At 38.3% G+C, this 16,026-nt stretch overlaps 1 protein-coding gene across 1 annotated transcript; it reads right to left on the bottom strand.

The window, feature by feature from the left end:
* Positions 1-412: 412 nt before the first annotated feature.
* LOC311422993 (uncharacterized protein) lies at positions 413-13,657 on the bottom strand. The gene is made up of 4 exons (XM_084496570.1): positions 13,617-13,657; positions 10,148-10,268; positions 3,065-3,259; positions 413-1,134 (listed from the first exon to the last, which is right to left on the bottom strand). Exons 2-4 carry the CDS (start codon positions 10,213-10,215, stop codon positions 1,035-1,037), a joined length of 363 nt encoding a protein of 120 aa, XP_084352696.1. The 5' UTR covers positions 10,216-10,268; positions 13,617-13,657; the 3' UTR covers positions 413-1,034.
* Between the last annotated feature and the right edge of the window lie 2,369 nt (positions 13,658-16,026).

A 16,026-nucleotide genomic window follows, 5' to 3' on the forward strand; every position in this document is an offset into this window, starting at 1 on the left:
TTCCAAACCAACAGAAATAGCTTTAATTTTAAAGTAGCTGAAATGAGAGCATATTTGAAAGATCTTCTAATGCTATGGTCGCTGCTACAAAGGTATAAAGCAAATGCAGGAAGCAGTACTTGCTCCTTACCATTATGAAGAAGGTAGACAAAGAATAATCAAACATTAATGAGTGGGGACTCTCTCCTACCGGGAAAAAGTGATTAAAATAACCCAGAAAAACAGCACTTGTACTGTTGTTTATGAAAAGATGTGAAGATTATGAAAATCCAATTATAACGCAATTCTGTGAGATGCAAAACAAGATAGCCTAATAACAGCTTGCAACAGAGGTGAACAAGACCTGGAGAATCCTTTTCTCCCAGTGTTACAACAATAATGTATTTCAAGACAAGCAATCAATGTTTTGCATGCAAAACTTTAATGGAACAAACCACCTATGAAAAATGAATTAAACACTTGCAAGGAATTTTAATGCTTTTGGAGCACATATGAAAAATATACAAGTATGTAAAACTAACTTTAGTCCATGCTTCGTCTTAGACATTTTCCTGATTTTCAAAAGGTACTTCTGAGAATGATGGAAAATCGAAGCTTTTTATTGTTGTTGTTGTTTTAAATACTGAAACGCACTGTTGTGTGATGTGCTTGAAGGCTTTTTGCCACAGATGAAGCAGAAATGGGGTTAAGTGCATAGATGGCTACATCTAATTACTGGAGTCAACGGGAAGAAATAATACTCGTTTTCTAATGCTGTGGCAAGTAGCATGTGCTTCCTGCCCTCTGCAAGTTGAAGGAGAATGACCTGATGCATCGTAAATCCTGAACTAACACACAGAGAAGGGTGAGGGCTGCTGGGGTGACAGCCTGTACTTCTGCAGGAGGCAGACTAGCAATCTGCTCTCCTGCTGGCACAAATATTCATGACATGTGGCAATCCCAGAGTCACTCATTTGTAACCAGATCACAGTAATAGCATTAGAAGTTAAATAATTGACTGCAATATTTTTAACATACCGAAAACATGCCAGGAGCTACATTATGTCTCTGTTCCAACAGGGAACCTCTATGATCTGTAAATGCATCTGCAGAGGCGATGTCGTATTTGAGGAGGCGAAAGGAATCCAGACAACCCTAAAGCAAGAAGGGAAGCACAATTATATAGTTAAGTAGGTGGTCAATTTTGCCTGACCAGTGCATTCCTTCCAAACAAGTCCTTAAGAACTCAGTTGAATTACCTTTCTCTGTCAGACCAAGTAGCTGTGGTTCTTCACACTATGTATTTGGTGACAGGAGCTTCTAAATCTCTCAATTTCTATTTGTGAGTCTGTTTTTTCAAAAGAAACTGCTCCTCTGATTTGTAAAATCAGATCCATAGTTAAGATAACAGGGGTAGTAGCTAGTTGCTGTGCACCTTCTGTATGACTTTGTCATAATCCTCTGGAACCCTCACTTTCACAAGTGTTGTGCCCCTGCCATTAGTGAGCAGGGGCCACCTACAGGGCACCACACGGTGAGACAAGGAGACAATACACAAGTGTTTTGTGTTTTTTTTTCCACGTGTTTTTTTTTTTCCACCCGTTTCCCAAATGGGTTTTGAGGCCAGGCTTTCAGGAGGAAAGAACAATATGAAAATTTAGATCTGAAAACATCCTTACTTTCTTCCTTTTTCTCTTTACATAAAATATAGATATTTAATTCAGATTTAGATTTTCTGCTTCTTGAATTAAAAATCCTGCTAGTGCTGAAATTCATAGCTTTTTCCCAAAGACTTCATGAAAGCCACAGTATGACCTCTTGTATGCCAACTTCTCAAATACAAATCAGAAATGATAGCTGCTGTGTAAATAGTTTCTGAAGGAATCGATAAATAAGACACAGTGAAAAAAGTCATTTTGATGCCTTAATTGGAATTGAGGCTGCATCTGCAACTCAAATCTTCTTAATATTTTAATTTCAGTGCAGGTCAACTAATGTCTAGTGACGAGGGGAAGATTTTGAATACAACAGTCACTGATGTTTACTGTTGTGGCCACGAAGTTGAGATGATGAGATGGTAAAAATGCCTATTGAGTCTATACTATCACTTCCTCTGTTACCTTTACTGGGAAATTTTAAAGGTAATTATAAACAATATCCTGAGGACTAAAACAAAAAAAATATTCTCTACTATAAAAGAATTTATTGTATTACCTCCAGGTTACTTCTTTGCCCTTCCCAACTTTATCTTAGTCTTATTTCCAGTCCTCCTAAATACAGATTTACACAAAGATATTTTTGCTGTATATTTCCTTGGTTTGTGAATGTGAAGACAGAGTCTTGCATTAGATCATCTCTCATTAAGTTTATACAGCAATCAAAATGAGCTGGTTTATAATTTTAATCAGCATGTTTCTGTGTGGAATCTTTTTCATTCATTTTTGTTAGAGATTGCTGATTCCTGGTATCCCAAATGTTTCAACAATAACACACACCAAAAAAAAGCTTTGTTACATTGCTACCAAATCACAGGATTTTGGTCAATCAGTGCAATAGATTGTTGTGGTAAGTAATCCTTGGGGCTTGCAATGCCCCAGTAGCCCTAACACACACACTGCCTCAGGGTTCCCTGGTAGCCCCTCAAGACTCAGTTCTAGGCTTTATTAGTTAAGGTTTGAGGTCCCTGCTCTACATCAAGGGATTGTTCAGGGTTACTCCTTCAGTTCTCCTACAAACACAAATGATGTGAGGAATTCCTTTAAGACAGGGATAGTGATTTTCTCCGTCCTCAAAGACATGGATCCAAATAATATTCCATTTTCAGAAACTATTTGTTTTGAAATGTCCTTTTTGTAGGAAAATCTATTTTTTTTGACTTTTTATCATTTTTGAAGTTTTTGTTTAATTTTTTATTATTAATTTTTCCTGTAGAATACATATTTGGAGTTGGTGCCAGTTTGATGTTTCTGTTGAGACCACTTTTCATATATTTTAGTAATCAGATAAATAGAAAATTATAACCAAAAGAATCTTTAAAGTTTTCAACCATGTGTTGGAAAAACTATCACTGTCTGATAAAACCCACCTGGGCACAAGGCATACTTCTGTGACCACTGTAACCTGCTTCTTAAAGGACACTGGGTTGCTAATGAGGTGATGGTACTCCAGGTCTGACACGTAGGGAATCTGATGACTATGACACCTGCATGTCTCCCCTTCCACCATAGTTCTTTGAAGCACAGCAGGACAAGCAGCCTGCAGTGTGCCCCACAGCTTGTTCCTGTCACAAGAAAGAGAAAATTAGGGGAAAATGTTAGCAAGTTAGATTGTCAAATACATCAAGCACAGACTGAAGAATCATTTTAAATCACCTCAATAAATGACAGGCCTAGGCCCAGTCACCCTCTGTTATCTGAGGTGTGCAGTCATCTAAATGTTTCAGGTATTTAAGGTCTGATGCAACTGTGGGCTCTGCAGAGCTGCTGGCTTCTGCAAAAGCACAGCCTCTGAAACCATGCAGCCAGGAGGAAGAGGGGTGTGCTTCGACCAGATGGGCTGGACAGACAGGCTGTGGTAGCAGCCAAGAGCAGATTTCAAAGGATGATCCCTAACTATCTGAAGGTATCATAGGCACCTCCAACAGCTGATTGTAGTGTACTCATTTCATATTCAGGTATATGTGCTATGTGTGCTGCCTTTATTTGCCTTTCACAGGTGTGATGAAGGCTAATTTGTTTGAGAAGTCCTTCAACATCTGGGGGAGTTGGGTTCTGTAGGTCATTGGTCCTGTAGACCAAAGCACTCAGCAGAAGGGCCAAGATCCAGAGACCTTCACACTTCTGGTGAAGATATAATTTCTTCAATAAAAACCTGCCACACTGCTCTGAGTGATGCTATCTCTGAACATAACTTCACAGTGAGAACAAAAATTCTGGTTTTCAGCTACACGTGTCTGTAAAACAAGATTAGAGTTTCAGCATACTGTTAGCACTAATATAATACTTGAGTTTTATGGTATTTCTACTTCATTAGTTGAGGTACTGGCAAGTCATATGAAATTAAAAGTACTTTTCTCCTTTAATTTTGCTCATTTTCAGACATTGCTGAGTTTGTAAAAAAGACTCTGAAGTACTGATAATACTGGAAAAAGAATGTAAATTCCTACTGTGTGGCATAAATAAGCAATCATGAAAGAACCATTTAGTGACTTGGGGGAAAAGCAGTTCTTTCATTTTCCCCTCTTCATTACCTGAGAGGATAAGAGTGGTTCCTGCTGCATACCATATGGAGGAGTCAGCTTCATTTGATCTACGAGGAGAGGACTTTCTGACTTGTGAGCTTGGTTTTCTGAATGTGTGTGCAGTTAATTCCTGAAATACACCACCACTACAGAAATTGGTAACAAAGTAGGCCCTGATTTGGTAACTGATGGTGTTTGTGTGCTTATAATTGTAACTCAGCTGCTGCATGATACAAACTTGAGAAATAACAATAAAAGTCAATCACAGAATTACAGAATCACAGAAAGGCCAAAGTCTTAACTCAAATGTAGATCTCAAAACTGATCCTCAGCCTTTTACACTTCCCTCTTCGTGCCCTGTACAAGTTCCTGACTGTTGGATTAGGTATAACTAGTTGGCAGGTTTATCTGATGGGTAGATTACAAATCACAAGGAAAAATATTATGAGTGTTGATGTCAATAAGGTAAAAGAGGGAAAATCAATCCTGTATAAGGAATATGGTGATGCTCAATCTGTCTTCCCCATAAAAGAGCTCCAATATATGGAATGTATCTGTTGCTAAATTAATCAGAAAAGATACAGAATTCAGGCAGTGCCATTTTTACTGACCCACGTTCAGTAAACCCACATGTTTTTATAGCTTTTGTTTGTATTATTACAGAGGCTTTTATGTAACAAGTACTCACAGAATGGTTCTCATGGCATGTAATACACCAGCATGAGCTCTCTAAATCAATTTCATTCCATTCAAGGCTGAAAACAAGCTTATATTCACCTTCTGCCCAGGTCTGGCTTTCATGCTGTCAGGATTTAAATGTACTTACAGTGGATTACATTACCAGACAGTTCATATAAATGTTAAATCTAATGAATACAGAGAACAACCTTTCAAAGAGGTTTATGGTTACTACACACTTTTTTCTTTTAACTTTTTTTTTTCTCCTCTTTTCCCAGCCTTTATTCCTCTGTCTCTACAGTCTCAGTCTAACAGAAGCTGCAGTATCAGGGAAGTAGGGAATCAAACAGGGCATTCATTACCTGCCCCAGCGTCCACAGTGATTTCTTCAGCATCAGGCTGGAATCCACTGTCTGTGGTCAGCTTGAATAATATCAAGGTATGTGTACAGTGCATTGTACCTCACTTCAGAGATCCCTGAACAGGTTGTTCTGCTTGGCTCAGGGCAGTACTGTGCAGAGGTACTAGCCTGGCCCTGCAAATTTCGGTGCATCAGCATGCTGCTGGGCCTTCATTAAGCTGCCCGGTCCCTGCAGGACTAACCAGTTCAAATGCAGTGGTACACCAATGCAGCTTGAACTCTGCCAGTTATCTAGGAGGCTTCTTTAGCACTTGACTGGTAATTTTGGTGCTGTGCTGTATGGAAACACTCAGCACAGAAATATCTGCTGACCTCATAGGAACCACATATGCAAGTGCCTGCTCACCAATTTGAGAAACAAGCTGCCTGTAGGCCTCCTGTCTACTTTGGTGTTCAAGCCAGCAGTCTCTAGATTCTCTGATGGTCAGTCTGGGGCTGACTTTCAGATAAATATTCAGTCTAATGTGGTACCTGCTGAGACAGAACCAAACTCATAAAACTGTACTTGAGCTGTTTTCTGGCCATGCCTGACTTAGGGCTCTTTGGTAATAATTCACCCAGTCATCCACAATAATAATTTGCAATATTGTGCCCCTTATTGTGATTTTCTTTTTCAGACAGGAGCTGTCAGACTGTTGTGGTTTTATTTTTGTTTCCCTAGTTCTTTAAATTGGTGTAGACACCAGATAACCCACTTTTCTCCACAGCTGTAGGATTCTTTCCAGTAAAGAGTAAAATATATTTTTCATTCTATGATAGATTTTGGTCTCATTCATTTCTTAGTTTTGACCATGTTTGGTGTTGTCAGTTAATCTACAATGAAATAACAAGTACAAGTATTTAAAATGGCACTAACTACGGCTGATACTCTGATGTAAGCAAATGTCACCTTCTCATATCCATTTTCAAAAAAGTCTGACCTTTCAAAATAATCAGTTCTTTTGGCCCACTAGTGTTTAAAGAGAAATAAATGTGCTTGGAGGAGGGAAATTGCAGAACACCATATACATGTACATCTGGTGTATGTAACAGAGGTGTCTCTAAACGAGTCAGTGCAGAGCCTTAGAGAGTGAAGACCCATAACAGATTAAATTGACTCAGTAAAAGCTCCGGGACACACCTTCTTCACAGGTTTTTACTGACACTCCCTTGTGCCAGCAGGGTAACTGAAGACATAGGCTGTCTCTGACTCAGACCTTGGCCATCTGCTGTACCTTTTTTATAAAATTTATCCAGGTGGAATTTGCTATGTCAGCCATTTCAAGTCAAATCCTCCTAAAGTCAAATTCTCCACCTCCGCATTGTGTTGAGGAATGCTCTGGGTATAAAGAAGTCAGAACTGAGAATTGTATACATTCTAAACACCTACACAAGGCTGTGAATGAGCCAAAACTGTGACTCCCGCTACACCAATTATCCCTGTTTCCTTGTAATCCCACAGAGCAGCAACCCTTCCAACTCCATGGGAGAAAGATACCCAGTGAGTTATTAATCTCAAGAAGACCTATTCTGGTGGCATTTCAGATAGCAGTCTTGCAAGGACTCAAGGGTAGTTCTATCTCTGTTACAGCCCAGGCACTCCTGGAATTAGAAGAAATAAAATATAGCTTCTCATCCCAGTGTTAGAGTACAGTATTATAGGATGTATTAAGAGTTTCTGTTTTCTTTTAACAAAGAACTGACAAACTGTAAAAAAAACTAAGATCCAGTTCATGAAACATAGCTTGAATCATTTTTGTTTCCAAACAAATCAGAAATAGGTTAGATTTCAAATATGATCATTTACTACCTTTATGTCCCCTCATTTAGAATGTTTCCTTTCCCACATAAGCAGAAATATGTGTGAGTTTTTTGGTTGTTTTTTTTTTTTTTTTGCTTAAGATGGTGATGCTAGTTGTAATTGTTCCATTGGTTGCATTCTAACATCTAAGTTACACACAATGAAATGATTTTACAAAATGTCACTTAAAAACAACAAATTTAATTTCTCAGAAGTTTAGGACTTAATATTTCTCTTAAAACCAACAATATGTGTATACACGCCTCTTATAGACCTGCAATGTATGTTTTTACATTTTCTAGACTAAATACTTTCATATATAGCAGGAAGAAGGAAATAAACTCTGAACAAGCATAGACTGTTTTGTTTTTGTTTTACTTGGATGATAGATTTCTTCTGCTTTTCCAACAACTATTTCATAACTATCTTTTTCCTGACCTCCAAACCACAAAAAAAAAAGTCTGTTCTACCAACAGTATATTTCAATCCAACTTTGAACTACAATAGAGTATTTGCCACAAAGATGTAGGGCATTGGCCAGATGATTAACCTAGCTCAATAACCAGCTCACTGCACAGAAGTGAAGACAAGGAAGATTTGGATCAGGATTTCTTAGGGCTTTGTTCAATACCCTCATTGGCAGCACAATATAACTACTTCAAAATGGGCTGGGTCAATGCACTTAATATTTTATCTGGTGGGCCACAGAATTCTAGAAAATTATAGATATGACTTAGCCATTCTTTCTGAGCAAAAATGAACATTTGAAAGTGTTAAAGCTGCACCTATAGACTAAACACGGGATGTAGGGTGACAAGGACTTAATCACCAAAAGGTATTAGCAGGAAATACATTAAAAAATTAAGCCAGGAAAAAAAAAAAAAAAAAAAAAAAAAAAAAAAAAAGAAAGGCAGAAATAGTAACCTAAGGCAGAAATAGTAACCTAAGCACATGGAAAGATGCCTCACTTTGGGCCAGTAGGTGGACTTCAGCATAAATGCACTGGAAATGAATACCCAAGTCTCTGGAAGCTCTTACTTGATCACTCTGTAGCGCTGCACTTAGCACTTATGTTGGGAAGTGCACTTTATAGGAAAGCTCACTGATTCCAGAGTTTGCAGAGCAAATAATAATTTCAAGGTCCTTAGTAAAATGCAATACTGTAGCAGTTACAACATACTGATTCCTCTAATTGTGGAAGAGCCACACCCTGCAGCGGTGACAAAGGCAAGCACGCACTTTCATGTTGCCACTTGTAGACCAAGCTAACTGCAAAGCACCCTGTAATCCTCACTGCGATGTATTCATTAATCTGAAAGAGAAAAAAGGTTTGCTAACTCCACCACGTTTTCTCATTTATGGTAGATGGAAGAGGCCGACTGAAGAGGCCTCAATGAGTTGATTATCCAAGACAGTTGGTCATCGGTGAGGAAATGATCAGAGTTACTCTTCCAAACAAGTTTAGTTTGGTCAGTCTCATCTGAATCCTGTAAAGTTACCTTCTAACATATGAACTGTGGACAGACAGCACTTTGTCTGGATGACTCCTGACCAAAGAAAGCATCCTGAGATTGTGCATGTTTTGGAAGGTGATGCTGTATGGCAGGAAGGTACAAGAAACATTTGAAACAGGAAAGAAACAGGAAAGTGGATCTGCTTCTGAGGCAGAGAAGCTGTGGAGTCAGGCATGGACAGATCCATGAAGAGCTAGTCTGTGCTTGCCCTTTAACTACTGCTGTTGGTGAGAGTAGGCAAGGTTTGGACTGTTTAGCCACCAGTAAAGAATCAGCGTTTTGACACATACAATTTAATTTATGAAAATCATGGTCACTAAAGCCTTTAGCATTGTCTGTGCACACAGACCATGAAAAATGCCCTAGTGACACCAAGCAGAAGACTTGGAACCATTTTTCCTATCTTCTATTTAAACAAAAAGCCAGTTTGCACTGTCTCTGATGCTCCTACCCATTCAAAGAAAGTCAGAATTATGTTGCACAGTTTTACTGAACTCATATCCATTTTCATGTGACTCCTGAAGAACATCAGTTTACTACAGCACATAGTTTGCAGTAACACTCTATAATCTGTACTTGATAATTCAAAGTGGTTCGATAATTATCTGATATAACCTTTACAGACTTTGTAAAAGCCAAACCACAGATACAGCATGATATTTCAGAAGTCTCCAACTCTTGCAGACCTTATAGAATAAACAAAGGTCAGTTTACAGAAAATATCCAACCCTGAATATTTATCTATACTAAAGAGTAATGTCAGCTGTAAGAACTTCATTGCCATTTGTTTGTTTGAAGTTACTCCTTCATATCAGCTGACAGCCTGGGTAGCATGAGTCAAGAAAAGAAAACCTGTTATATACTTGGCTACCTGTCATTCTGTCTGGGTCTTACTGCATGCCCTGCATACAATACCAAGCCTCCCGCCAGTAGCTCTGTATTAGTAGCAAGAAAGAGCAAATCACCTGACCCAACCACAGTAAATAATGGTGTGTTTATAAACTCTGTGCCTGAAGGCATGCTTACTGACTTGGGTTGCAAATGTTTTACTTTAATTTCTGGTATTTTTGTGGCATGCTAGGCCCAGATTTGGTAACTACAAAGCAGTGGAAGTCTTTTCATGAACTTCAGGGGTAATTGGATTGGGACTAAAGGCAGGCAAACAATAAGGCAAACAATAGCCTGTTACCGACCATACCCAAAAGAAAAGTGAGAAATAGATCGTTCATATTTCCAGCTCAGAAAAGTTTATTCCAAAATGCATCTAGCAGGGATGATGGAATTCTTGTTTATTGAGACCTTGAATTAGAACAATCCTAGGCAATCTCCTTGTCTTTCTTCCCAAAGGAGCAATATGAGTAAAAAAGAGGTAACTCATGTAGAGGTTGTTGGGAAAGCCAATCTTTGTAAAATGTGTTAAGAAGAAATGTAAGCTTCATGTTCCTTGCAATTCAGACACCTCGGAGATACTAAAAGTGGGGGGCAGAGGGGAGAGGTAAGAACAATATTAATAAAGGTAAAGCAATAAATATTACCTGTGCGATAACTGGCTGGGCAAGCTTGCCATCCCGAGGCCCTTTCCATTCTCTGACCATTTCTTCATCTTTATTAGTCACCAGACCTCCTTCCTGATTAAACATCACTGTTACGGTGGTGCTGTAAACAGACCGAAATGCAAAACCTGTTTTTCCTGGTGTATCTCAGTAAAACTTAAACAATCCAAGAGTCTCTCTTTGATCTAGGAGTCTTTAATTAAAAAGCCACTTTGCATATCCACTCCTTCATCCAGCATTTCTCATGCTATAGGCTTGTGAGGCAGGTATAAATTATTATCCCTGTGCTACAGACAAAAGAGTAGAGTTAAATTCTTGTTTTAATAATTCAAATGGAAAAGAAGCTGGTGTCAAATGGTGTGATTTTAATGCCATTTCCACTTGCTACTACAGTCCTAGGAGTTCTAAAACACTTCAGATTATACTGTAAATTCAAAAGAAGGAAGAAACAAATAACATAAAGGTCATGTAGATGGTATTCATGTATTAGCCTTCAGCTGACAAATTTCAGGAACATTTCTGTGTTTCTATCCTTAATATTTATTATGGATAATACATATTCTGATGCTATTATCTTTTATCTACCCACAAGTAAATAACACGTGGCATGCTGCAGGGAAGATACAAATTTTGTAATGCACAGAAAAGGTTTTCATGTCATCAAAACAGTTTAAGTGGAATCTGTGTGTTGGTGGCCAGATCTTCCCTCCACACATAGGATTAGAGAATTTGGGGGCTTAAAGTACCACAGGTGGTTCAGGGTTTGCTGGGTTCTCTCACATCTTAATTGAAGAACACTAAATTTGAGTCTTTAATAAAAGATATGTTCAGATTTCACTGGGTTTTGGAAAATGAATGCATAGATATTTAAAAGGACAAAGCAAGAATCACAACATCCTGAGATTTAAGGCCTGCACTTTACATTTTCTGTGTATTTTTTCTTGTTTTCTGTAATGTAAGATTGGCCAGAATTGGTAAATTTGGTGGGTTTGATTTTAAATTTTAATTGAAAATTGTTTAAAATGCAAAACCGTGCTGTGTCTGCTTTCTTGACCACTGGGTTTTGCTGTTTGTCATATGGCGGCTCTGGTGTGACAGTCATGCCAGCCTGAACCTTCCATGTCCTGGGGAAAGTTTCTTCTCTGTAATCACCATAACACCATAGAACGGTTGGTTTGTCAAACCCAACTTCTTTCATCTTGGATGCTTGCTCTTTTCTGTTTACACAAGGAAGGAAAAAATATACCTCTGATTAGTTCTTGCTAAGCAGAATCCTTGGGCAAGATTTCTGCTAATTTAGAATAAAGTTTGACCTAAGCAGAAAGCATACTTTAACACACTACTTTTTCAGCTGTGATAGAAACGATCAAGGCTACTAATTTAGCTAGGAATTCAAGCAGCCTCCAAAACATCAGTTAACAGCCCATCCATTGGCTGTTGATTTTTTTAACAGATATTTCAGTGCTTTGTCAATGGATTTAGCTCATGAGATGCAGTAAAGTGTGGAGGTTCAGACTTCTTACCTGACCAGCATGGCCAGTGTGAATGATAGGTGAAAATTTCTGTTTTAAAGTCTCGGCTATCATACACTTACAATTACCTTAGCAAGTCATTAGGTTTGTATTTTCAGCCACAACATGGATAAAATGTGCCCAAATATTTGTTCTCCTCTAGATCTTCTCCTTTCTAGTTAATGCAAAAGAACTTGCTCATCTCCCGATTCCTTCCCCAGTCAGTCAGACTGAAGTGGCAGATTTCTGTTTTCTTTCTTCAGTGGGAACCTCTTTACAGCTAACAATATGATTTCGAAGTCTTCTAAATTGTCTTTCACATGAAAATCCAGAGGAGTTTTGTAATGTCAATGGATCAATCTTTTCATGATAAATATTACGCATTACTCTCACATAGAAGGGAGTCAAACAGTTGCCCAAGATCACACAAGTTACCCATGATTAAGTTGGCACTAGAACTGACTACACCAACCCTCCACACATACATAGCAGAGATACACCAACTGTGAGAGCCAGTACCTCACAGAGAGTTTGAGGCTGGCTGAATTGACTCAAACCTAGGAGAAAGTTAATTATGCCTGACAGTCTTTGGCTGACATTCTTTTCAATTAGACTTTTTCTGTGTACTCCTCTACACGTACATATGAGTAAATGCATACATACTTCTACTCTTTAAGCAGTGATAAAAATATGCAGGTCAACACAGTAGTACTAGACAAAGGAAACCACTAAAGGAAAAAAATGAGCAAAAGAGACGGTCAATTTTGAGAAAGCTAATTATGTAAAACATTAGCTGATAGAAATCAAAAGAACATTTTTGTCTTCAAGCCAATATTTTTTGCTGTTTCAAATTTGCCATTAAATATTGCTCGGTATAAAATTTTTGCTGACCAGGCTAGGCACAAATATTCAAGAACACTAAGCCAACTCCCATGGCACTGACACAGGAATCTAGTGATAGCATCAGGGTACTGCAAGATGAGGAGCATCACTTTACTTCCAAACAGATGGGCCAACGGGGTCTGCAAATGCTGCAAAGAAAACAGGCTCAGATCCTTTGAAAGGGAACACTTTGCTTGTTGGGAGACCCTATGACCCTATTTGTGGCATAAATGTTGTCTTTAATTAGATGACTAAGTCTGCTGACTGCAGAGCTTTTGAGAACAGTAATATGGTAGACCCTGGGACAGTTGTGCCACAGATACACAAAGGTATTCTCAGTGTTTGGATGAGTTCTGTCTAGTTCCTAACAATTACAGGCTGGGGTATATCAAAGTCCTGAGTTTGGAAGAATAAGTAACATACATTTTAGAGTGTTCTCTAAAACAGGTAATTATAGGACAGGGTATGTCTCACAGGTAGGAAGACAACAGTGTTCATTTAAATGATCAGAAAATATGTTTCCAGTTTAAGCTTCAAATATTAAGCTTGTTTGTTGCTTTTCTTTTGCTTTGCTTTGCAAGCACAGTATATAGCTATTGGAGGCAGAGGTTGGTCAGTTAAACCCAATTCCAGTTTTTTCTCCAGTATCAATTCTCTTGGACTTTGTGTTACTGGTTCCCCAAGGACTAAATCAGTGACAATAACCCATACCATGATGAAAAATGTCCTAGTGTACTCTGTTTTACAATGTACTCTGCATTGTATCATATACGTTCTTACACACTGATAACTGTTAGATTTTGCACAGCCACTAGCTGCTAAACCTATTCTCATTAATTTTCTCCTAAGATACAATGCTGATTTCATTCAATTTGAATTTGTTTTTAATTTTTGTTAGTGTACAGGAACTATCAGTTAAACAGCAGGACACGTAATAGCTGAAATTCAGAAACTGTGCCATAGATACAAAATTATACAGGTTAACTTTAATAACTGCCCTTGTAAGTAATTAATGTTTATAATTAGTTATCAGTGAAGACTTTTCCATTTAAACTTACCCTGGTTTATAAATTCCAGCACTTCTTCTGAGAATTGATCCAGACAGGGTAGATCCTAGCTATTTCAGATGTCTCCGTCTTGTCACTTGATATTATGTTAGCACTAGAGATGGCACTCAGAGAATGATTGATGAATTTGGAGGCTACTACACCTTTAAACATATGGCAAGTTCTCTGTGGGGAGCCTCCAGGATGGTAAGGCCATCTTGTGCTGAACAAAAATAGGTTTAATGTAAGCAGAATGAAGAAGGCCCAAGGCCTGATTCTGGCCTCTGTATCTTATGGCAGTCTTCTCTCAGGCCCTGACAAGACAACAGATTACCGATCACAGCATATTATCAAAATGCAAAATGGTTTTAATGGGCCATGGTTTCTGTTGCAAAAGATATTCAAATAGGTTTTCACAACTACCAGGAAGTTTATCTGCAGGTTAATCATAATCAGAAAATATTGTCTCACCACTAATCCCTGAAAATGTCTCTGTTGAGATAACTCTTATCTTCCATTACCAGTAACAAAGATAACAATATGTTTCCCTTTCATGAATAGTGAAATGTTAAGATGAACTCTGAGAGTTTTCAGAGCAATAACACCCTCCAGACTAGCTTGTTGTTTTGGTTAAATGGTTTCCCATAATTTATGCCCTACTTCAAAAAAGCATTGCCATACATTCTAACTCTGTTTATGGAAGTAAAAGTATCACTTACATTTGGTTTTGAATTTGCTGTAGCCTCTCCTGTGTCCACACATAAGGCAGCTTCTGATGAGTATCTTCAGATTTGAGTCAGAAAGCTGGACAATCAAACCTAGACAAACAGAATAAGAGATTAGTAATAAATGAATACAACTGATGGTAATGTCAGCCCTGTTCTATGGTATGTGTCTTGGGAAAGTAAGGTTCATTCATGTGAACATATATGGAACTTTGGGAATTGTCTTCTAAACAGATTCTTTGCCTTGAAGAAAACAATGGGAGAAAGAAGGAATGTGTATTCTGGGTGCCTTTAATTGAAAAATGTAGATCGATGCCTATGAGGAGGGTGGGTATCCAGAAAACTGCATTATTCTGATATATTCCAAGTGAGACATAGACATTAGCTATGTCCAACTTCCCATCTGAGTTCCAGCCAGTTTTTAGTTGGTTAGCCAGTTAAGTGCAAGATTGCTGCTGAAAAAGGATGTAGTGTAATGCTCCCATGATAGCACAGGGTAGAGATGGGTTAGTGGAAGCTGATTATCTCCACCCCTTAGGTATTCATTTGTGATTAAGAAATCTCCAACTGCTGCCTAACTGTACAGCGCACTGACAGATCCTCTGGTGGAGTGCTGAAGGGAAGTATGCACGATCAAGATGAACAGTGATCTTGAGATCATTGAGCAGAAGAAAGCTGCCTGTGAACCCAAGAGCTAAAGGTGGAATCAATAATATTGCAGACTTAAGAGCACAGTGACACCAAGGGCATGCAACTCTACAACAAAACATTTTCTGATGGTCCGGGAGTGCTGTTGCTTTGTTACAAGAAGAAATTGGATGTCCCATTTTCACATTTTCAGGAAACAACTGAAGAGGGAATCAGTCCCTTATCTCCCTGTATATTGGTTTATAAAGCTATTGTTCTATGCTAAGATGCTGGATGTCTCTGCAGCACTTTCAACAATGTACCTTTTTTTTTTTTTTTTTTTTTTTCTTTTCACATGCCAATATTCTCAAATAAATCCAACAAAAGTTGCAAAGTAAGCAGCCCTTCCCTTCAGTTCTTTAATTTTGTCCACATTTTAGCCAAAACTTACATAACGCCCTGTGATGAACATTTCAGTTGATGCATTAATGTTACCATTCAGATCAAAAGTTATTAACTCAAATACATGTGGCCAGTTAGTTTCCAGCAGGGAAAGATTATTTTTGTCTCAAAATAACTCAAAGCAGTGATTGATCATGTATTCTGCTAGCACAGTAATGGACCTGCAGTGGCTACATACAACAAACAGATACTGAACCTTAGTGGCAGATGATCACAGATAATCAGAGAAGGACTGAGTATTTAAAATCAGTTTGTACTGAAAAAGCAGCATATTACTGCTTGATAATTACTCCATTCTCATACTAATCTATGCTTTAATTAATTCAGGCATCCAGAATAGCATGACCAGGTACTGCATAATTCTAACCACCTCTGCTAAGCACCAGGCTTTCAGAGGAGCTGCCTGCTACTCTTACCTCTTTCCTCACAAATGTTGGATGAGAGTGAGAAGCTGATTGCAATGGGCAACTGGACAGCATCATTTTGTACAACAAGAGCTAGACAGGAGGAAAGCAGAGTGAGCTTATAAGCACACATGCAAAGGTAAATCAGCTTTTAAAGACAAAAATTCTTTTATTTTTAAAGAGGAAGACTGCAGTACCACCTGG

Source organism: Aythya ferina (genome assembly GCF_964211825.1).
Source record: "Aythya ferina genome assembly, chromosome: 1".
Lineage (NCBI taxonomy): Eukaryota > Metazoa > Chordata > Aves > Anseriformes > Anatidae > Aythya > Aythya ferina.

What these genes read in the sequence shown, in the direction of transcription:
- LOC311422993 (XM_084496570.1), bottom strand. Translation starts at nt 10,215, where the DNA reads ATGAAGAAATGGTCAGAGAATGGAAAGGGCCTCGGGATGGCAAGCTTG. An exon ending in CCCAGCCAGTTATCGCACAG is followed by an intron (nt 3,260 to 10,147) that starts GTAATATTTATT and finishes TTCTTGTGACAG; the next exon opens with GAACAAGCTGTGGGGCACAC. An exon ending in GAAGTATGCCTTGTGCCCAG is followed by an intron (nt 1,135 to 3,064) that starts GTGGGTTTTATC and finishes TTCTTGCTTTAG; the next exon opens with GGTTGTCTGGATTCCTTTCG.